Here is a 24,294-nt window from a genome sequence, read left to right on the forward strand (position 1 = left end):
CTGCTCCCGAGTCCAAAGGCTCTTTACTTTTTTTTTTTTTTTTTTTTTTCACAAAAGGTTTTTATTAATGTCAAGTAAACATACATTCAACAAGTAAACATTGAGCACGGTTTAGATTCATGAACAGGTTTGTGTGCTTAAGTAGAGATGTCATAGTCAACTTGAAATAAGTAAATGTTGGCAGGAAGGCAGTTCATCACATGCTCAACAATCGTGAAATATAATAACAATAATGAGTTGTAAGAATAAGCACAAACAAAAAGGGAAAACAAAAACAATAACAAAAGCGATATACAGTGTCAATGCATACTATATTGCCATGAGAACATAACAAAGTCAATTGAAATAGATTAACATATAGCAATACAATAACGACATTTATACCTGGAAACTGGACTCTCTTAACATATAAAGAGAATTTGTGATAGTAGGGCTAGTGTATTATGCGTGCTTCAGGGAGTTGAGGTATTCTTCCCAGAGGAGGCGGATTGAGAGAAATTCATCTAACTTCTTGCATCTTAGGTAATGGTATTGTTCAAGTTCTATACTTATAGTGAACTTATTTCTCCAGAGTTGTGTGGATGGTAGAGTAAGCTGTTTCCAATAGTATGGGATATAGCGTTTAGCTGTATTTACCATAATGTTTAGTAATTTAAGTCGTAATGAACACTTCAAGGGAGGGAATATATTAAACAGAAATACCCATGGTTGAAGTGGGATCGAGGTCCCAATAACCAGTGCTATCTCATTCCTGATGAGCGACCAATATTGTTGAGCTATAGGGCAAGTCCACCAAATATGTGTGATGGTCCTTCTAACTGAGCACCCCCTCCAGCAATCAGTGCTATAATGTGACACCATTTTACCCAACCTGTCTGGAGTATAGTACCACCTGCTAAGGAGTTTCATGTTCATTTCAGAAATGGATGTAGAGGATACAGAGGAACTCATGTGTTGGTAAATTTTTTGCCACACTTTTGGTGGTTGGTGGTCTTCAAGTTCTTCCTCCCACTTTGCCACATATGATGGGGGATTACTGTATTGGTGTGACATGAGTAATTTGTAAGATAAAGAAAGAAGTCCCGAATGTGGGAATGGCATGTAGCATAATGTCTCAAACGGTGTTAATGATCTGAAGATATCTTTTTGTTTGGGTGAGTCAGGAGATAGTGTGATATTTGTTGAAGTTTGAACCATCCTTGAGTCGTAGGGCCTAGAATATTAATAATGTCCTCTTTAGCTTTGAGCTTGCCGTTTTGTATTAGTAGGTAACGGCATTGTTCTATGTATCGTATGGTCATTTGGGTCGAGCAATGTTAAATTCAAGGGACAGTTGGTGTTATTAGATAGAGGTGTTAAGGGGGATCTTAGCGTCGATATAGTTTTATATTTTTTTAGAACTTTATTCCATATTTTAAAAGTCTCAGAGATAGGAGAATGAAGGTTGGAATACATTTTATTGTGCGGGTTCATGAGCCAGCATTTTCCTCCTATGTGATCACAGTCGGTTAGTTCTCTTTCTAGTGATACCCACTCCTTGTGATTTGTGTGTTTGCACCAATCTGTAATTCTGTTTAGAAATGTTGCATATCGATATAACATGATGTTTGGGGCTCCTAAGCCTCCTTGTAACTTAGGTCTATATAAAATGTTTGTGGCGACCCTAGGGCATTTATTATTCCATATAAATGCATTAATGTGTTTTTGTAAAGTGTATATTGTGGAATCTGGGATCGGTATAGGAAGTGTTTGCAGTATATATAGGATTTTAGGGAGTATAATCATCTTAACCGCATTAATTCTGCCCTGCCAGGACAGGGGCCTATGTGCCCATGATTGTAACGTGGAGATAATATGGGTCTTGAGGGGATCAAAATTTAGAGTGGCTAGTTTATTTAAGTGTGGGGTGAGCCTGATGCCTAAATATTTTAACGCTATGTTTTGATGTTGGAAGTGGTGTGTTTTGAGGAGTTCTAAATTTTCTTGTGACATTCCAATACTCAGGAATTCAGATTTAGAATAGTTTATGTGAAAATTAGAGAAGTTGCCATAGGTAGCTAACAGCGTCATCAGGGAAGGAATGGAGGTATCTAGGTTTGTTAAGGTAAGAATTATATCATCTGCATACAGAGAGGTTTTATATTCTATTTGTTTGACGTTAACTCCTGTAATGGTTTGGGAAGTTCGTATATATGTCGCCAAGACCTCCATCGCCAAAACCAACAGAGTCGGAGATAGAGGACATCCCTGCCTGGTGCCATTACTGATATAAAATGGTTGTGATAGAGAATCGTTTAGTTTAATTTTGGCCGTAGGGGTGTTATAAAGAGCAAAAATTTTGTGGATAAATTCAGAGTTAAATCTGAACCTGGCAAGGGCACAGGACAAGAATGACCAGCTTAAGCGGTCAAAAGCTTTTTCAGCATCCATAGAGAGTATGACCGAGGGGATCTTGTGTTTAGTGACATAGTCTATAAGATTAATGATCTTGGTAGTATTATCCCTGGCCTCACGGTGGGGTGTGAAGCCTGAACAAAAAGTGAATAGCAGCACTCCAATAGAGTTATCTTCAAATTTTATTGCATATCCAGGAGTACAAAAAGATAGCTACCTGTGAAGCCTACCTGATTCGTATGTATCAAACTGGGAAGGATCCTATTCAAACGGGTCGTGAGGATCTTGGCATACAGTTTAACATTGATATTTAATAATGATATAGGGCGAAAGTTTGATGGTGTTGTAGGTTGTTTGGGCCCTTTGCTTTTAACAAGTTCCAGACTGCTCCCCAGCCCAGCAGGCTGGTGTCCGTGGTCACGATCACCCAGGAAGGTCTCCGAAAGCATGTGCCCTGAGACAGATGTTCCTGAGAAATCCACCACAGGAGAGAATCCCTTGATGACTGATCTAACTCTATTCTCTGAGATAGATCTGCATGGTCGCCATTCCATTGTCTGAGCATGCACAACTGGAGAGCTCTCAAATGGAATCGAGCAGAAGGAATGATTTTCATGGAAGCCACCATCAGACCGATTACCTCCATACATTGAGCCACTGAAAGATGAGCAGTAGCCTGAAGAGAGAGGCAAGAGGAAATTATTTTGTTTTTCCTGACCTCTGTCAGAAAAATCTTTATCAATAGATAATCTATTATGGTCCCTATGAACACTACTCTTCTATCAGGGGAAAGGTAGCTTTTTTTCCAGATTCACATTCCATCCGTGGGAACAAAGAAAAGACAACAATATCTCTGTGTGAGATTTTGCTTGTTGAAAAGATGGTGCCTGAACCAATATGTCGTCCAGGTAGGGTGCCACAGCAATTCCACGAGAATGGATCACTGCCAAAAGGGCCCCCAGAACCTTTGAAAAAATTCTGGGAGCTGTGGCTAGGCCAGCGAAACTAGAAGTTTTAGCTCCTAGTCTAACAACCTGTAAAATGGCATCCAAGGAAGTCTCTACTTGAAGAGAATCAGACAAGGCGTCGAACCAATAAGATGCCGCACTAGTCACGGTGGCAATACACACCACAGGTTGCCATTGGAGACCTTGATTAACATATATCTTTTTCAAATAAGCCTCCAGCTTCTTGTCCATCGGATCCTTAAAAAAGCAGCTATGTTTAATAGGAATAGTGGTTCTCTTAGCCAGAGTGGAAATGGCCCCTTCAACTTTTGGTACAGTATTCCAAGGGTCTTTAATGGAGTCCTCGACAGTGAACATTTTCTTAAAAATGGGAGACGGGGGAAAAAAACACCCCTGGTTTCTTCCATTCCTGTGAGATAATCTCCCTAGCACGGTCCGGCACAGGAAAAACCTCAGAAGTGGAAGGTTCATCAAAGAAACTATTAAGTTTACTAGATTTCTTAGGAGTGACAATGACAGGGGTATCAGAGTCATCTAAAGTAGCTAAAACCTCCTTTAACAATACACAAAGGTGTTAAAGCTTAAATCTGAATGATACCACCTCAGTCTCAGAAGAAGGAATTATACTGTCCGAATCTGAGATTTCACCCTCAGAAAGTCCTGATGTATCTTCCTCATCAGACTTATGAGAAAGGGCAGCTTGGGAAGCAGAACTGAGAACAGGCACCTTACTTTCTGAATTTCTAGATTTCCTCTTGCATTTTCCCTATAATCTGGGAATGGCAGCTAATGCTGCAGATAATGCTGAAGATACCTGGGGTCCTGGGCAGCAATTTCTGCTTTTAAATAAACTCCACTAAGAGTTATAGAGGAACAGAAGGGCACTGCATGTGATGCCATTGAGGCTTGGGACCTAGCAGGAGAAAGCGGAGGTATTATTTTAACAGCATTATCCTGAGAGTCATTAGGCTCAAAAATGTGACCTTTATTTTGCAAAATTTTCATGAAGAACAAGATTGCATAGGAGCTGTAATTTGTGCATCTAAACATAAAAAGCATGAATTCATGAGAGCAGGCTCTTGCTCCATATCAGACATGTTGTGAAACAGTAAATAAACGTGTACAGATAAGTTTCAAAGATTTTAATATTCAATTAAAATAAGCCAAGGAAAAAATACACTTTAAATTTTATCCCAAATTAGAATCGATCCCCAGCTAAAATTATGTGAGAAAAGTAAAGAAAAAACATTTAATAAACATCAAATAAACTTTAAAAAAGCTTCCTGGTACTCTGAGTACCAGAAATATCCGGTTTTTCAAGTCGGACAGTTTAAAATGTTGGATCGTTTTATTTAAAGCAAAGGGGAAATTAATAAGCTGCTGAAATAGAAAATTCAGCCTTACTTTCAGATTAAACTTGTATTGTTTTATCAAGTAAATCTGTGTCAGAAAATAAAGCCTAATAAAAATATTTTACCCTTTCTTTTTAAAAGTTTAAATGTTAGTCTTACACATGCTACAGTGCCTGCTTCATGCCCCAGTGTAACCCATACAACAGGATAATCTATGTCCCAATAAAAAAAGCAGTGTCGGGGGGGCGTGTCCGAGCAGCGTACCTGATAGGACGCATCTACTATAAGCTCTGTAGGAACTCTCTATAATCCGCTGATTTAAGAGCACTTTACAACTAAACCACCTGAATATTTTAACATATCACAGTCACTGGAGTTACGGTGGCTATATCATACTCTTTGTTTGCTGTTTTTTATGATAACAGAGCTATAGTTCGGGCGATCAAGACCTAAGGCGGCGGCCTATCTATAGGTAACGACCTCCCCCGGCTCCACCGGGTTTTCAGTGCTGGCAGCAGGTATCTGCCTTACTGACTTTTTCAGAAATAACACATTGAGATATATGAATATACTACCTTCTGGATTTGCACAATTGCATCACTAGAATTTGAAGCGAAACAATACACACTGCGTAGTTAAGATGGCTACTGCGGGAGAACCAGACAAGAATGATCATTTCCTTGAACGATGCGTAAACTTGAATTAATGTGCCAGCAACTACGTGATAACGCTCCATATGACATTCTCATGAAGCGCTTCATACCTGCAATTGCTGAACACACGGAGGAGTTCTCCCTAGATTTATCCAGCACACAAGTGGGGCCCGCTGAAGGTATCTTACTCCGCGAACCGCGGCAGGCTATGCCGACACTAGAGATGGCAAGTAGCCCACACGCAACAGTTCCGGAGCAGAAGAACTCAACAAGGTATGAGACTTTGCATTCACCCAGCAGGTCAAGCGGGCTTCAGTGGATGAGAGGACACAGTCTACTGATGGTGAATGCGAAGGGCTTCTGGGGGGACCCTCGGGAGGCCACAGCTGAGTCGCAGTCGCTCTCTGCATTGGCGGCTATGTTTGGCACCTATGCTCAAAGTCATCAATCCTCAGAGGCACCTCAAATGATACAGAGTGATCTCCGCATGGTGTATGAATTTGTGGCTACACATAAAACTTTTTCTCTTCTCCTGAGCCATTCTTCTCCTGTTTTATATGGGGACTCATGTGATTCTGTAATCCCAAATGGGTAAATTAAACCTTGGGGCTAAACATAACTCTGAACTCCAGCTCGTACAGTATTAATATTTAACCCAGTTGCACTGTTACTTATATTTTAGCCATTTGGTTTATCAGGTATGTGTTTAATTTAAAATATGGGTGGCAGCTATGGCACATTATATGACTCCACAGGATTGTATCAGAACATTACTACGTCAATTTTGCTATTCATGATACTATGTTATTGACATTAATCCTGCAGATATAGTTATAGTCCTAATAATGCCTTTTTTGTTTGTTTCTGCTGAGGGTAAGAGGGGGGCTACCGGTGGAGCATTTTAACCGATAGAAGTATACTTTAGGACAACATTGAAGATACCCACAACATGCCATAATTTAAGATTGCTTAGTGGCCTGCGACCGAGGCCATGGGCGAAGTAGGACATACTTTAATCTTTAATAAGATGATGTGGGTCTTTATGTAAATCATATTGAATTATATGTATCACCATGTAGACAACAATCCTTAATCATAAGCCCTTCCTGTGGGGCATTTGTTACTCATGTATTATGCAAACTCGGTTGCCATATTTAAGTCATTAAGTACTATTAATAATTTTAATGGTCAGAGTTGGAATATTTGGAGCAATAATTCCTTAGCAATGTTCAATGCTGTGTTGTCCCCTTGTATAACACAAAATATAGAGTGTGAATTTACTAGTCTTCTTCAAAATGACACCTGAAGGTTTAATCTATGTCTCTCTCCCATAATGTTTATCTCTTTGTGTGTTTGGCTTATCTTTTTGTTTTTTCTTTTATTTTCGTTGATACTGCTTTCTTTATTTTGTTCATAATGGTCCCTAACATTACCTTAATTTAAATGATAAGGTCCAAGAGCGACCTGAATTGTATTTACAGGGGCAGAAATCATAAACAAAAACAGAGGACTCTCTAAATACCTAATGAATATCTGTTTATTATATAACATCTGTATTATCACCAATGTACATTCTTATGTATGTTTGCTATTTGTACTATGCAGTTCCTCAATAAAAATGTTTAAAAAAAAAATAAAAAAAAAGCAGTGTCTTTTAATTTGTTAAGTGCATGGTCTCCCTCCAACTGGAAGAAAAAGCACCTGCTCCGCTGTCCGGCATGTAGAGAGTTACAAGGTATGAGAAGACACCGTTTCTTCACAGAGACCTTTGAAAAAGAAAGAACAGAGTAGCCAACTCTGGTCTTTCTAAACTAGGGCAGCAATTGTTGGAAAATGCAATAAGTATCTCTTTACAAGTTCCTAACTGCTTTAAAGCCAGTGCCACCACTACCCGACTGCAAGGAATGACGTGGAATACGGCTATACCCCAAAACTTGCTTGTAGATGAAATCAAAAATTTTCTTCAGATGCCTAAACTTCATCTCCTCCATGCACCAAAGGCAAAGAGAATGACTGGGGGTTGTGGGTAAGGGAGTGATACTTAACAGTTTAACTGTGGTGCTCTTTACCTCCTACTGCTGGCCAAGAGTGATATTTCCAACAGTAAGTACTCAAGCCGTGGACCATATCTTAGGAAAGCAATAAATTTAGCGCAGGTGAAATAAAACATGCTGTGCATAGCTCAGAAGCAAATTCTGAGAGCGCTAAGCTGACCGCGCTAAACGTAAAGCAACAGTAACCTGTTTTTTTTTTTTTTTTAAAAAGTGTCTAAAAATGCTTAAAACTGCTAGTATACAGTGTATAGTGTTTAATATATGTTCTCAGACTATGTGAATCATGTATACATATTTATACTAATAGCTAGTGGGCTTGTAAGGTGCAGGTACTTCAATCCTATTGGCTGATCCAATCAGCCAATAGGATTGAGCTCGCATTCTATTGGCTGATTGAAACAGCCAATAGAATGCGAGCTCAATCCTATTGGCTGATTGCATCAGCCAATAGGATTTTTTCAACTTTAATTCCGATTGGCTGATAGAATTCTATCAGCCAATCATAATTCAAGGGATGCCATCTTGGATGACGTCCCTTAAAGGAACCTTCATTCTTCAGTAGCCATCGACAGAAGAGGATGCTCCGCGCCGAATGTCTTGAAGATGGAGCCGCTTCGCATCAGAAGGATGAAAAAAGAAGATGCCACTTTTTGCCGCTTGGATGAAGACTTCTCCTGGCTTCGTTGAGGACTTCTGCCCGCTTGGATGAAGACTTCTCCCGGCTTGATGAGGATGGATGTCCGGTCTTCAAAAACTGTAAGTGGATCTTCAGGGGTTAGTGTTAGGTTTTTTAAGGGTTTATTGGGTGGGTTTTATTTTTAGCTTAGGGTTTGGGCAATGGAAAAAAACTAAATGCCCTTTTAAGGGCAATGCCCATCCAAATGCCCTTTTAAGGGCAATGGGGAGCTTAGGTTTTTTAGATAGGATTTTATTTGGGGGGTTTGGTTGTGTGTGTGGTGGGTTTTACTGTTGGGGGGTTGTTTGTATTTTTTTTTACAGGTAAAAGAGCTGATTTCTTTGGGGCAATGCCTTGCAAAAGGCCCTTTTAAGGGCTATTGGCAGTTTAGTTTAGGCTAGGGTTTTTTTTATTTTGGGGGAGGGGGCTTTTTTATTTTGATAGGGCTATTAGATTAGGTGTTATTAGTTTAAATATTTGATCATTTCTTTTTTATATTGTGTAATTTAGTGTTTATTTTTCTTGTAATTTAGTTAATTGTATTTAATTAATATACAGTAATTGATTTAATTGTAGTGTAATGTTAGGTGTTAGTGTAAGACAGGATAGGTTTTATTTTACAGGTAAATTTGTATCTATTTTAACTAGGTAGCTAGTAAATAGTAAATAACTATTTACTAACTAGTCTACCTAGTTAAAATACATGTATTAACCCCTAATCTGCCGCCCCCAATGTCGCCGCCACTATAATAAACATATTAACCCCTAAACTGCCGCACTCCCGCCTCGCATTGCCCCAAGTTCAGGCGCGACGAACAAGATTACGCTACCGGAAGCGTTTACAGGTGGAACCGCGGCAGGAGGAGATCAGGCAATACGTTTGCCAGGAGACCCAACTATTACACACGGCGGAATGCCGGATCCAATACTGGATCATCATCGGGGTCTGAAGGATCGATCACAGAGCCAAGTAATGCGGTTATCACTTCCACCCAGTCTGCTCCTTTTTTAGGGGCAGGGACAAGTACTGCAAGCAGCGGAGGACCAGGAGAGGCGGCGGTGGGCCGAGGAGTGGACACCCGAGCGAGATCCCACCAACAACGCAGGAAGAGGTAAATGTAGTCAATCTGTCTTCTAGGATATTGACTGTTCATGACATTTCTGTGCTCAATAAGGGGTTATCGTTTTGCCCCACTGAGGAACCTGACCTGTTTGCCCTGATAATTGACCTCACATGATTCTTTAGGTTACTTAGATTGAAGGCCTTCTTTAATAATCCCACTAGGCCAATTATGAATCCCCCATTGGATTCCAACCCAGAGATGTTTGATATCAGTAACCTGGGACTGCATAGTAAAAGTACATTTAACCCCTCAGGGGATAATCCAGCTGTGGAGACCTACATTAAGACTGTGGAAACTGAATTTAAAGCAGCGGTTGACAAACACAAACAGAAACAAAGGAATTATAATGTGACCAGAAAAGAATATCAGGCCCTTAGATCTTTACAGAACGACAGAGACATTACCATCAAGCCGGCCGACAAAGGCGGAGCCTTGGTTATTCTGGACACTACAAAATATAATACTGAGATACTGAGACAGTTGGGTGACTCCGATGTTTATAAAAGACTGGATAGTGACCCCCTTAGAGATATTGTTAAAATACTTAAGAAAGAGATTGAAAGGGGTATTCGTTATGATATTATTAGTCAAAAACTGGCCCAGTTTTTACTCATTAAGAATCCTGTCACTCCAGTTTTTTATGTGATGCCCAAAATTCACAAGAGCTTAATTGACCCTCCTGGCCGCCCTATTGTGGCGGGAATAGGCTCAGTATTAAGCCCCACAGCCCAGTTTCTAGACAAGATTCTGTCACCTCTAGTTAGTTCTGGCAAATCCTATGTTAAAGATACTTTGGATTTTATATCTAAAATTCAACAATTTGATGATTTACAAGATGTTTTGTTATCGACTTGGGATGTGGCATCATTGTACACTGTCATCCCCCATGGTGTGGGGGTTGAGAGTGTACATGATGCACTATCCAAATGTGGTCTTTACAGTGATGTACAATGTGATTTTCTGACCAGGCTACTTGAGTTGGTATTAACTAACAATTACTTTATGTATGACAATTATTTCTATCTACAAAAGAAAGGGACGCGATGGGGTCAAATGTGGCCCCATCTTACGCCTGTTTAACAATGAATTGGGTGGAAGAAAAGTATGTTTACACTCATCCGTTGTTTCAGAAAAGGTGTTTAGGGTGGATTCGCTATATAGATGACCTCTTCATCTTGTGGCGGGGCACCCAAGAGGAACTCGATATATTGAAAGGTGATATAGAAAGGGAAGTCCCATTTTTAAGATTTAGTGCAAAATCAAGTACCACTAATATTGAGTTCCTTGACACCATGGTATATGTCTCAGGAGGTAAATTGGAGACAGATTTATACACAAAGCCTACTGATCGCAACACTTTGTTGCATAGATCTAGCTTTCATCCCCCTAGAACATTCAAAAGTGTACCTAAGTCCCAACTCATACGAGTTAATAGAATTGTCAGTGACCCAGAGAAACGTCAGGCAAGATCAGGTCAGATGGTGGAGAAATTCATCAAGAGAGGGTATAGCCCACATGAACTTAATCAGATCCAGGTAGATCCTACTGTTGATCCTGTAGCTAAAAACACAGTCTATTCAAATAGGATCTCTTTTGTGAGTACTTTTAGTACCATGAGTAAGAGCATTTTTCATATAATCAAAAAATATTGGTTTGTGCTGAAGGAGGCTTGTCCAGAGATTTCAGAATTTAAAGTCCCACGAGCAGCTTATCGTAAAGGCAATACTATGGGCAAAAAATTGGTGCATGCGTATGTTAATACCTCTACTAAGGGTCAAACGTTTTTGGGTACCCCTAGGAATGGAACTTTTCCATGCCTGGGGTGTGCACAATGTAACAGCGTAATTAAAGGTGGAGAAATATCTCATCCATACACAGGCAAGAAATTTAAGATCCCAGGGTATTTTACATGTAACTCTACATACGTAGTTTATGCACTTAAGTGCCCATGTGGTTTACTATACATAGGTGAGACCACTCAGAAGGTCAAGGACCGCTTCTGTCAGCACAAGTCCAGTATTGGCAATGAGAAATTGTCTCATCTTCCTGTCCCCTCACATTTTCTGGAAAAAGGCCATCAAGTCAATCAATTAAGATTCATGGTGATTGACCATGCCAATAAAAAACCCAGAGGAGGAGACAGGTTGAGAGACTTATTGTATAGAGAGGCCAAATGGATTTGGCAATTAGACACCATGTCACCTAAAGGACTCAATAGAGAGTTTGATCTCTTGCCACTAATTTAAAATACTGTTGCTGTTTAAGTATTTTGCTTTTTATTTTTGTTTAACATTTTTATTTTTGATCCTATTATGCTATCTCCAGTCTCTGTGTAATTGCTTTTGTTTTATTATTGTATTTAGTTGTTGAACCAATCCTCCAGTTAGTCTCTAATGGGTTAACAATTGAATTTTTCTCTGTAAGTGTGATGTCATAGTGCACACGCCCCTTGTGAGCTTGGGGATTGGCCCTCCACTAATTGCCATGTGAATAAAGTCTTGTTCACTTTTCAGTTTGTGTAAGCTTGAGAAAGAGGCAAGTAGCCTTGAAACGTTGCTCCTATTAAAGGTGTTTTCCAGTTGCTGAGAGTGCTACCTTCATCCTTTTGTCCTATTTGATTCCTTCAGATCTTGGTTGGGGGTCTGTGAAGGTTTGAGCACCTATTTCCTGCAAATCCTGCAGTGTTACATATGGAGGGGATGACCCAGGAGTGCTGATCCTAACATCACTTTATCTATCGCATTGCCCCAAAGTAATCAGCTCTTTTACCTGAAAAAAAAAAACAATACATACAACCCCCCCAACAGTAAAACCCACCACCCACACAACCAACCCCCAAATAAAATACTAACTAAAAAAACCTAAGCTCCCTATTGCCCTGAAAAGGGCATTTGGATGGGCATTGCCCTTAAAAGGGCAGTTAGCTCTTTTGCTGCCCAAAGCCCTAACCTAAAAATAAAACCCACCCAATACACCCTTAAAAAAACCTAACACTAACCCCCTGAAGATCGACTTACCGGGAGAAGTCTTCATCTAAGCCGGGTCGAAGTCGTCAACGAAGCCGGGATAAGTCTTCATTCAAGCTGGGTGAAGTGGTCCTCCAGACGGGCAGAAGTCTTCATCCAGACGGCATCTTCTATCTTCACCCACCCGGCGCAGAGCGGGTCCATCTTCAAGACATCCGGCGCGGAGCATCATCTTCAATCGACGTCTTCTTACTAAATGACGGTTCCTTTAAAGGGACACTGAACTCAATTTTTTTCTTTCGTGATTCAGATAGAGCATGCAATTTTAAGCAACTTTCTAATTTACTCCTATTATCAATGTTTCTTTGTTCTCTTTTTATCTTTATATGAAAAAGAAGGCATCTAAGCTTTTTGCTTGGTTCAGAACTCTGGACAGCAGTTTTTGATTGGTGGATGAATTTATCCACCAATCAGCAAGGACAACATAGGTTGTTCACCAAAAATGGGCAGGCATCTAAACTTACATTCTTGCATTTAAAATAAATATACCAAGAGAATAAAGAAAATTTGATAATAGGAGTAAATTAGAATGTTGCTTAAAATGTCATGCTCTATCTGAATCACGAAAGAAAAAATTTGGGTTCAGTGTCCCTTTAAGTGACGTCATCCAAGATGGCGTCCCTTAGATTCCGATTGGCTGATAGAATTCTATCAGCCAATCGAAATGAAGGTAGAAAAAATCCTATTGGCTGATGCAATCAGCCAATAGGATTGAGCTCGCATTCTATAGGCTGATTGGAATAGCCAATAGGATTGAACTTCAATCCTATTGGTGTGCGGTAATGAGCAAAATTTTGGTCAACGCTCACTTCTTGTCTTTTAACGACGGGTTTCTGAAAACTCGTAATACCAGCGTTGCATGTGAGCGGTGAGGGAAAACTGCTCGTTAGCACTGCACAGCCTCTAACGCAAAACTCGTAATCTAGGTGTTAGTTTGTTAGTAGAAATTCATTGACACCTTATTTCTTATGGGGAACACCTTTACGGCAGTAGAGAAGCAGCTGGGCAGCAATTTAAACTAAAATAAGTCAAAGTAGTAGCTAGTGCTACTTCTACTGCTACAAGCCAGCATATCTATCTATATATATATATACTGTATAATGAATATATACATATATAAATAATGAGTTAGGAATGTCAAGAGCAAATGTGAAGTGTATGTACTTATTGTCTCAGGCAGGAATCAATAAGCAAACAAGGACATTGATGAATCGCTATTGAATAGCATAAAGCTGTAAATTTGTTTTGCATGTACTTTTTATTTCACATTTTGGCACATATTGTACATATATACTGTACCTTGCAAGACCTCAGGAGCAGTGTGCTAGTAATTTGGGGAGTATAATATCCTTTGAAAACTGAATAGTTTCCTTGAATAAGTTCCTTGGTCTTTTTTACTCTTCCTTTGTAACTGTTACTGTAAAAATCATCGTCATAGCGGGCAAAGCTAAAGATCCCAGTACCTGCAGAAATAGAAAACAAGTAGACAGACAGGATCACAATAACAAATAGGTTTTTTACTTAAAGGTACATATCTCTCAACATTTCTATCATGTACTTAAAAGAGCAGAAGTTAAAGAACTTTTTAAAATATTTGTCTTTGTACAAAAAAAGGTTAAAGGGACACCGAACCCAAATTTTTTCTTTTGTGATTCAGATAGAGCATGAAATTTTAAGCAATTTTCTAATTTACTCCTATTATCAAATTTACTTCATTCTCTTGGTATCTTTATTTAAAATGCAAGAATGTAAGTTTAGATGCCGGCCCATTTTTGGTGAATAACCTGGGTTGTCCTTGCTGATAAATTCATCCATCAATAAAAAACTGCAGTCCAGAGTACTGAACCAAAAAAAAAAAAGCTTAAATGCCTTCTTTTTCAAATAAAGATAGCAAGAGCACGAAGAAAAATTTATAATAGGAGTAAATTAGAAAGTTGCTTAAAATTGCATGCTCTATCTGAATGGCAAAAGAAAAAATTTTGGTTCAGTGTCCCTTTAAATAAAAGCTATTTAAAGTGAAACTAACAGGAAGTCTTTGATTTTACAACTGAGTTTTTTTAAAAAAAACAAAGCACCTTAATACTGTACATAGCAAAACATGCTCTTTTAGAAAGAACAGAAAAACATTTTCATGTCATGAAACCCAAAAATTTTCTTTCATAACTCAGAGCATACAATTTTAAACAACTTTCCTATTTACTTCTATTATAAAATGTTCTTCATTCTATTGGTATCCTTTATTGAAGGAGCTGGAATCCCCTACTAGGAGTTAGCTGAACACATCAGTAAGTCAACAAGAGTTATATATGTGCAGCCTCTTATCCTTTCAACAAAGGATATAAAGAGAACAAAGCACATTAGATAATAGAAGTACATTGGAAAGGTATTTAACATCATGTAATCTATCAGAATCACAAAAGAATACTTTGGGTTTCATGTCCTTTTAATGGAACATAATAATCAAAATATAAATGCATCAGTCAATTGAAAGCACTTACTGTATATAGAAAAAAATGCTTTAATGTAAAACTTTTCTGTGCATTTCATTTTTAACAATGTATATTTGAAAAGGCAATAGAGAAATATTGATCTACAAACACAAATTAAGCGTCTATTGGGATGACTAACAGATTGCTTTTCCTCTAGCGCCATCTAATGGACATATGTAAATGGTTCCATACAAAGTACAATTCTGTTTTATCTCAGATAACAACAAAAACACCAGGGGCTCACATAGGAGAGTAAATACTAAAGATTTAGAAAAAGTTTAGATGCAGGTTTAAAGGGACATTAAAGTAAAAATTTTACTTTCATTATTTTAATAGAGCAGAGGTTTCCAAACCTGTTCTCCCTAACAGGCCAGATTTTCAGGATATCTGAAATTGGGCACAAGTGAAATAATCAGCTGATTAGTAAACTTGGTTATTACATCTGACCTGCTAAGGACGCCTGAGGACAGGTTTAACACCCCCTGAAGCTCAGGAGCAGTAATGCACTACTGGGAGCTATCCTGGTATTGTTTGGTACAGACATATGCCTCTTGTCATAGACTCACCAGCTGTGTTTGACTAGTTCCCCGTAATGCATTGCTGTTCGGGAGATAGCTGTAACTATTGCCTAGATTACATGTGCAGTGCATAAGTTTTAGCACTATAATGCATTCAAATCACTTGAGCCAAATATATACTGCTTCAATTTATAAGCCCAGATTACAAGTTCAAAGTTATTTTTGTATTGATCCAGCTATAGGCAAGTGCGAGCTAATATCTGCATACACACACACACACATATACATATACACACACAAACATACCCACACATACACACACATAGAAAGTGCAGGGCAAATAGCCCGGAGCGTAGCTAAGGGTTAAGGCCTGGTTGAGTGAGTGCTGCTTCTGTGTGTGTTTAGTTACAATGTTGCATTGTGTTGGGAGGGGTATACCAACCTTATAAAGGGGATGTGCAGGGATTCCACTTCCTCTTTGTTCCTGTGGACTCCCAGAAGATCTTTCAGCATCGCAGCTTGCAGCATTTCAAATGGAAGGCGAATCTGTAGAGTGGGAAGAGAAGGAGTTAGAGGACATCGATTGGGTCGCACCATCCCCATCAGGAAATGTTACGGTGGGTCAGGGCAATGTGTCTGGGCTATGTTTGGAGGTTTCTCCCCTGGGTGGGGAGGGTAGCCCTGATTTATTTTCTTCTCCTGCACGGGAGAACCTGGTAGGGGATGCTGAGGCAGGACAGGCTTATCAGCCGGTCGGTCTAGACAGTTGTCCTTCAGGGCCTGAGCAGGCCCAGGGGCAAGCGAGCATGCAAAGTGGGCAATGCGGGCCTAGGGGTCCCAAGGGAGTTCCGGGTTCTGCTCCGGGGGTCCCGGTAATCCATCCGGGGGTTCCAAAGTGGGCCTTAGGCAGGGGCCTGTATTTTCTGGGCCTGGGGAGTCACAGAGGGGTTCGGCGGGTATCCCTGGGGAGGGTTCCGTTGGCGCGGGTAGTGGGAGCAGTGCGGCCTTACCTGCGTTGGTGGTCCTCTCCGGGGAATCCGTGGTGGCGGCGGTCTCCCTCTTGCAGTCCCTGGCGTCGGTCCTCGTGGGTGCGGCATCGGGTGCGGAGGTACTTCAGGCCCAGGCTTCGGTCCCTCGTAGTGCGCAGGCCTCCGGTCCGTCGCCACAGGCTTCCTCGTCCAAGATGGCCGCCACGTCGACTTCCGGTGGCATCGCGCATCATGACATCACTTCCGGGGATGTCACTTCCGCTCGCGGCACTCACAATCTGGCCAGCGAACGGAGCGGATCATCCCCCCAGGGCTCCAAAGGTAAGAAGGGAGCACCTCGGGGGGGGACACCCACTATTGGGGGCATGCATGTTAGGCCTCAGCAGGCCGGGGGGGCGCAGCTTAGGCCGGAGCAAGGCGTGGCAGTAAGGAGTCAGGGGACAAGTGTGAGCGTGGAAGCGGGGCAGCAAGGCCCCCCAGGGGGTGGCACAGCAGGGTGTGCGAACAAGAGCTTCAGTAAGAGCATGCAGTAAAGGAGGGGAGGCCGAGAGGGCACCCTCCTCGCGCTCGCGGCCCACTTCAGGAGGGGGCAAAGCCAAGGCGGCTCCTGCATGCGCTGCGGCACAGAATAAAGGGAAGGCCCCCGTGGCTAGAGCCGCAAATAAGGGGGCCAGTGTGGCACAGGGCTCAAGGGGTGACACTGCTATGGCAGAGCTCCAGGAGCAGGGCCTGCAGGGTACGTTGACGCCCAGCAGGACCTCACCGGCACGGTCAGGTCAGATAGCCACAAGAGGGGCTGTAAAAAGGGGGCATGCTAGCATTAGCGATAACCCTGGGGAAGGCCTAGAAAGCCCCGGGAGGGGGGCGGTGAGACAGGCCAGGGGATCGAAGTCTCAAGGTAGGGCTAGGACAGTGAGATTTCAGGAGGATTATACAAGTGGGCAGGCCACCAGTACGGATGATGATGGGAGTTTGGCGTGCGGTGTGAGTGATAGCGACCGGGAAGGGTATCATGAATTCGGGGTCGGGGGGGATAGGGAGGAGACGGCTGGCTCTTCCCGAGGTACTCCCCTCTTGGCTTCTATTTTGCAGGTACCCGGTGCATCCTCATCCAGTAGGGACATGGCGACTCAGAGTTCCGGAGCTCTCGTGCCTAGAGGCGTCAGCAGTACTTCTGGACAGGGCCAGGCCTCATCGGGTACTTCATCTGGTGAGTACCAAATTGGTTTACCTAGGGGGCGGTGTGATTCCTCCAGTTCTAGCGGGTCAGGATCAGGGTCTGAGATAGATGGGTCCCTGGGATTGCACACGAAAGGGCATAGGAGGATGTACAGAATGTTGAGAAAGATGAGTAGGGGCAATCACGGGGATGGCAATGCCAGTAGTGTGGCGCAGTCATCTCAACTCCTAGGGGTTGCTGGGGGGTCACCACAGGCAGTGAACAGGAAAGCAGCAGTACATGGGGATACTTATTTGTGCCAGGTACACAGTTTACATGCACACCTCAAGTCTAAGACGGTGAAGCGTATCCAGGACGGTAAGTATGTAAACATGTTCGAAACTTCAAATTGTCTGCAGAGGCATTTAAGTTTAAGGAAATGGCAGAGGACGGTACGGGCCCTAAGAAATTTAGGCGGCCCGATACATTTGAGGAGTGGCATCAGTGTTTCCGTGTATACGCCACCTGCTATTTGGAGAGGTTTCCCGATCAGGGTACTGCCCTCTTTAAGTACGTCGACACCATTGATGCAATACATAGGAAGTTTGCTGATGGTGCTTGGAGAGAGTACGATATGCTATATCATAAGAAGAAGGTGGGCAACCCATTACTTGATTTCGGTACGATGGACTTGCACCTCTGAGCGCATCTTGATGCGGAAAGGAGGGCGCAGGGAGGCTCAATGGCAGTATCGCCGGGGAGTAGGCAGGCATTGCGCTTTCAACGGTGGCAAGGGGGTGTGTGCTGGCGATACCAGGACAAAGCGTGCGAGCAGGGCACATTGTGCACGTTCAAGCACATCTGCAAGTTCTGCAGCGGACAACACCCTGGAGCTGATTGCTCCAAGAAACGAGACACCCAAACTGAACGGTTCGGGGGTAAAGGAAGCACTGGGAGTAAGGGCAGATTCGCCCCTTAGGGTTCAGGTTATCAGCAAATGGCTAAGCAGGTACCCGGATAGGGCGGCTGCTCAATTGGCGGTTTGCGTAGGGGTTTTATTATCCCAGTAGGGGGTCGGGTAGTGGGAGCCCGAGACAGGAAGAACCTGAAATCGGCTTCTCAGTACCCCGAGGCAGTCAGGGAGAAGTTGGGGAAGGAAGTGGCCTTGGGTAGGGTTGCCGGCCCTTTCAAGGAATTGCCAATGCCGGACTTAGTTATTTCCCCGCTGGGGGTTGTTCCCAAAAAGGAAACAGGTAAGTTCCGGCTCATACAGCACCTCTCTTATCCGAAAGGGCAGTCGGTGAACAACGCCATTCCTGAAGAATTGAGCTCAGTCCATTACCAGTCGTTTGACGAAGCGCTGGCTATGGTCAGGGAAAGGGGCCCCGGAGCCTTGATGGCGAAGTTAGACATAGAATCCGCGTTCCGGCTTCTCCCGATTCACCCATCATCCTTCAGGCTGATGGGGTGTTGGTTTGAAGTGGGTTATTATGTTGACCGTTGTCTTCCCATGGGCTGTTCAATATCTTGCTCGTATTTCGAGGCGTTTAGTACTTTCCTCCACTGGGCGGTGGTCTCGGTTGCAGGAAGTGACAGGGTTGCGCACTATCTGGACGATTTCCTTCTGGTTGGGGCAGCCAACTCGCAAGAATGCGCCTCAATGAAAGTCATGAGGTTCATGATGGCCATGTTTGGGGTTCCTCTGGCAGAGGATAAGACGGAGGGACCATGCACGTGTTTGACGTTCTTAGGCATTGAAATCAAGGGCTTACATGCAATCTTTGCTTTCTGGAACTGTTTCCTATACTGGTGGCAGTGGAACTGTGGGGTCACCTGTTCAGTAACAGGGCTGTGATTTTCTGGACGGATAATCTCAGCATGGTGTTTGCCATCAACAGACTTTCAGCTTCATCGCCTGTGGTGGTGCATTACCTGCGACACCTAGTGTTGAGATGTTTGCAATGGAACATTGACTTTAGGGCCCGGCATGTGCCTTGGGTGCAGAATATAGTTGCTGACGCATTGTCTCGCTTCCAGTGGGAGGCATTTAGGGCAGCGGCACCGGCCGCGGCTCCTAATGGTCTTTCTTGCCCTCTTTTCTTGTGGCAGATGGCGAGGGACTACAGCAGCTGATTCCCCTGTTGCGGGCTTCGTTGGCACCCAGCACATGGTCAGCCTAAGTGAGGTACTGGAGCGAGTGGATAGGTTTCTGCGACCTACGTGAGTTCCCTTCCTGTGAAGGGGAACAGGGATTTCTGTTGCACTGGCTGGCTGACCTGAGAGGTAAGCAAGCAAAAAAGGGGGCGGTGGTCTCTAGGCTATCGGCTGTTGCTTTCTTCTGCAGGTTATACGCTTCCTTCTTAGTGAAGCAGCTTATTAGGGGGTGGGGCCGTTTGGAAGTTCCACGGCGGGACACAAGGGAGCCCATTACGATGGAATGGCTGGTAAAGTTGCTGGCGGTCCTGCCAGAGATATGTTCCTCGCCTTTCGAGGTTCAGCTCTTCGGGGAGGCCTTCGGCCTGGCATTTCATGGCGTATTAAGGGTGGGCGAGTTGGTACCGCGTGCCAAGATGGCGGTCACGGGGGGGTTATGCACAATCATGTTAGGTTGGTGGATGACTCCGTGCTATTGTTCATTCCCAGGTCAAAAACTGACCAAGAGGGCCGGGGGGCTTGGCTTTCCTTGCCGGGGCAACCTGGTGTTACCTGTTTCCCAGTACGGCTGGTATCTTCATACCTTGAAGTACGGCCAGGAGGCTCCTCCAGGTTTCTAATACATGCTAATGGAGACCCGCTGACCAGATACCAGTTTGGGAAGGTTTTAGGTAGGGTAGCGCAAAAGGCTGGTCTGGATGGGTCTCGGATTGCCCCACGCTCATTTCGAGTCGGGGCAGCGACGACAGCAGCAGAGCTGGGTTGGTCCTCAGATCGCATTCGCTCATTGGGGCAGTGGAGGTCGCAGCAGTACAAGTCCTATGTTAGGCCGCTGTATGCTTGAGAACGGGGGTTAATGTGACAAGGGTGCAAGGGTTTGGGGCTTGCGGGGGTGATACCTAAAGAGGAATGGGCCAAGGTTTGATGAGGATCTGGTCCATTGCAAGCAGGCTAACTCTTTTTCTTTATTTTCAGAAACACGTCCAGGTCCTGTACGGGTGTGGATCATCGGCCATTCTTATGTGCACTGGGCCGCAATTAGAGCTGCAGCCATGCCAGGAGGACAGCAGCTAGGATGTCCTTCGTCCAGGGCTGTGTTACGTTGGCTAGGGCGCGGAGGCTTGGCCTGAACAGATCTGCCTGCATTGCTGCAGAATGCCGCGAGAAGGTGGGAGAAACCCCACATTCTGATACTACATGCCGGCAGCAACGATGTGGGGGCCATTCCCACATTGGATTTAATTCGAGCAATGCAGTCAGACCTGAAGCAGTTCAAACTCTGGTTTCCAGGTGTGCGAATCGGGTGGTCGAATGTGATCCCTAGATTAAGATGGAGGCACATGGTGTGTCATAAGGCGGCTTTCCAGGTCAGGAAAAAGATTAATAGGGACCTGAGGAAGCAGGTAGTGGAACTCGAGGGTTTTGTGATAGACCACGGGAACATCTCAGCAGCCCATAAGGGTTTGTATAGGCAGGATGGGGTTCATTTAGAACCGGCAGGAGTAGATTTTTTCTTGCAGAACATCAGGCAGGAGTTACTCCTAAGAGTATAGGGTGGCGGCAAGAGTCAGGACCATTTAATATGCAGGTCAGTCTCTTGTGGCGGGTAGTCAGGATCACGGCTGCAGGCTGGAAGGAGGTTTTGAATAATGGCCATTGCAGTCAGGGTGACGTCACAGGCTTGGTATGCTTGGGCGTGCTCGGGCTGATTATTGTTGGGCCGAGAAACCCCTAAATATTAAAGCTGCGTGAGTATCTCCGCCTTGTAGTCTGCAGCAGTGTCCCTTGGCCATTTTCTAGAAGGGGTTATACATAGTTAGAATGTAGGCCCCGATTGACGCCACCCGTGGTTAGTTTACCTGCCAGTTCCACGGCTGGTATCAATAAATGCGACCCACAGGTCTTTCACCCACAAACTGTGTTGTGTTGTTATTTATATGCAATAAAGTAGTGTTAAGTTATGGTTAAATTAGGTTACAAGCAGACACTCAGGAGAAGTAGGGCATTTAATCCCTTAAGAAAGTGCAGGGCAAATAGCCCAGAGCGTAGCTAAGGGTTAAGGCCTGGTTGAGTGAGTGCTGCTGCTGTGTGTGTGTTTAGTTACAATGTTGCATTGTGTTGGGAGGGGTCTACCAACCTTATAAAGGGGATGTGCAGGGATACCACTTGCTCTTTGTTCCTGTGGACTCCCAGAAGATCTTTCCCCACCCTCCCATCCCTGTTATGCACTGTTTTTGAATTTGTTATGCACTGCCGTTTTTTGGTTTTTTTTTATTTAAACATTTTTATTGAGACAAACCAGAGTAAAAGACGGTACAATACAGTACAGCGCAAGCCCACATGGGTATGCAGTTAAAAGTTACAATTTAAGAGTAAACAATAAATCTTAAGCAGAGATGTGATGATTATTATCTTTCAGTTAACGCATACGTAATTTTGTGTTTTAGAATAGGTATAGAGGTGGGATTTCACCTAGGTGAATGTAGGGTCTCTTTAATATGTTATAAGGAGCAGTATAGATATAAGTTATTGGTTATTGTAGCTATATCTCTGTTTTGTATAAAGGTGGATTTAGTAGGCCACTCTTTGCGAACTGAAGTAGTTACAGTATGACAGTAGAGAGCTAAGGGACTATTTGATTGTATATGAGATCTGTGGCCATGGGGGGATATAGCTAAAAAAGATACGGTGAAAGAGAAGAAAGATTGCAGCGGGCTAGAGCCGCTTGAATTGGGGGAAAGTGGGTAAAGGACCCATTATGGGAGGGGGCGGAGCTATAATGAGTTAATTTGGTGTTCTTTTCTATAATATAGTAGACAGATAATATGGGAGTCTGAACATTACATACAAGCCAAGTCTTCAAACGTGTTACATATTGTTATTCACCAATGGATGTTATCATTAAATGCTACATCTTGTAGTGTTAGTATCGCTGACACTTAAAGCTTTTCACACACTCAGGCATGAGAACCATTATAACTATTTTCATGCAGTTCCTGGTACTAAATTACAGCGCATTATCTAATTTAAACCATCATTTACAGTTATGAAAGGTAGGGAATACATGTACAAACATTCGTCAGTAGCTGTGTAAGCTGTGTCGCAGTGTGGTAACTAAGCTAAAGTTCCAATATTAATGCGCCAGCCCACATTATTGTTTGCCTATGGGTGATATAGCTGACAATCTTTTCTTAGGATGCTAGGCGCGTGAACTTTTATGCTCATGCACACACATATGCCTGATACACTTCTAAAATATTTAAGTGCAGATCTAAAGGTTCATCATCATCAAAGTAACTCAGCTCAAAATTTTCTAATAAAACTAAAGTAGCAATTGTATATTCTTATGTATATGATATAATGTGCCAACAAAAAGATATCCATAAGAGGGAGTTTTTATCCTGCGTTTCAACCTAACAGCGTCATACAGATAATTGTCCCAGATTAAGTACATCTTTGCAGCGCTAAGCAGATTAGAGCAGGCAGTTCAGTATAGAGAGCTATGTTCCGATTCGGTTTCTAGTGGTTTTCACTAAGCGAATTGGAGTGGGGCCATTAGATAAAAGAAGTCAGCCAACTCCTTTTACAGCTACTTCATCTCCAGCAAATGTCCCGGATTCTAGTGACATCCACTCTAGTGGGCCCCCTGAAATGGCATACACACCGTCAACTGTAAGGCTGTTAGGTTTCAGGCTGATCTCTGCTGCTGCATTGCGGAAGCCAGGTAACTTGGTTTGTCGTCTTCTTGTGGCTAAGCTAGATCTCCTGGGTAAGCCTCTGTCTGGGTCCCCAACGGCTTGGCTTCTGCTCCGGAGACACTTTCCAGCAGCCCTCTCTCATTACCTCCTCGCTCCTTAGGCGCTGATCGGGAAGTAAGAGGATCGTGTTTAATGTCGGCCTCCATGATAGACAGTTGCGGGTCTTCTGCAGCTCCACGTGACCTGCACTCGGGCCTGATCTCATGTGCCACCGGCGACTCATCCTTTCTTAGCTTGGGTATATTTTTCTGCTGCTCTTGCAGGTTCTGGGATTCACAGCTGTCCAAGCCATGGGTAGGCTGTATTTCTGGCTCCTGTTGTACACGGGTAAGACATGGGAGGGAGGTATAAAGCGCTATTACGTTGAAGAGATCTTGCTTCATGTCGTTAAAGGCTACATCTAGTTTGTAGCTAAACCCCTCCATGTCTGCGAGTGTGGTCTGTGGAGCTGTCTTAGTGAGGGGTAGAGTAAGGGTGGATGTCGTACCTCAGTAATTTTGGAAGAAGCGGGTGGGTTATGCCATGCGATGTAGAGAATGGCTGTTTTCAGATAACTCCAACTCCAGGCAGCCTGCTAACTAGGCTCACAGCTTGGTTGTCGCATAAGTTTCTGGGTTTGGGCTGTGTTGCAAGTCAGCTCTGGTAACCTCATACTTCAGACCTGTTTTTGAGGTGTTGGGTAGCCAGTTAGAAGGTTCTTTTGCTCAATTTATAATAAAGACTATGCAGAGCTCTAGAAATGTGCGTCCATGCTGTTGCAAGGCTAGCTCCGCCCCCATGCACTGGCGTTTTGAATTTGTTATGCATTATTGATTTGAATTCGTTAGGCATTACGGATTGGCACTTGTAATGCATTATTGATTTGAATTTCTGCATTACTGATTGGAACTTGTAATGCACTTTTGATTCGTATTAGTTATATATAAGGCGGCAATCGTTTTTTCTTTAGGTCTCTATTCGAGACTAGGTGTCTGAGGCTG

General features: G+C 43.2%; 1 protein-coding gene across 3 annotated transcripts in view; it reads right to left on the bottom strand.

Annotated features, from left to right (window-relative positions):
• Window positions 1-24,294, bottom strand: part of AMZ2 (archaelysin family metallopeptidase 2) — a 125,237-nt gene that overhangs the window by 51,359 nt on the left and 49,584 nt on the right. For all 3 annotated transcript variants that reach the window (XM_053707736.1, XM_053707718.1, XM_053707728.1), the window contains exon 5: window positions 13,547-13,710. In XM_053707736.1, the coding sequence (XP_053563711.1) occupies window positions 13,547-13,710 (164 nt within the window). The remainder of the gene's footprint in view (window positions 1-13,546; window positions 13,711-24,294) is intronic.

Source organism: Bombina bombina, chromosome 1 (genome assembly GCF_027579735.1).
Source record: "Bombina bombina isolate aBomBom1 chromosome 1, aBomBom1.pri, whole genome shotgun sequence".
Taxonomy (NCBI): Eukaryota; Metazoa; Chordata; class Amphibia; order Anura; family Bombinatoridae; genus Bombina; species Bombina bombina.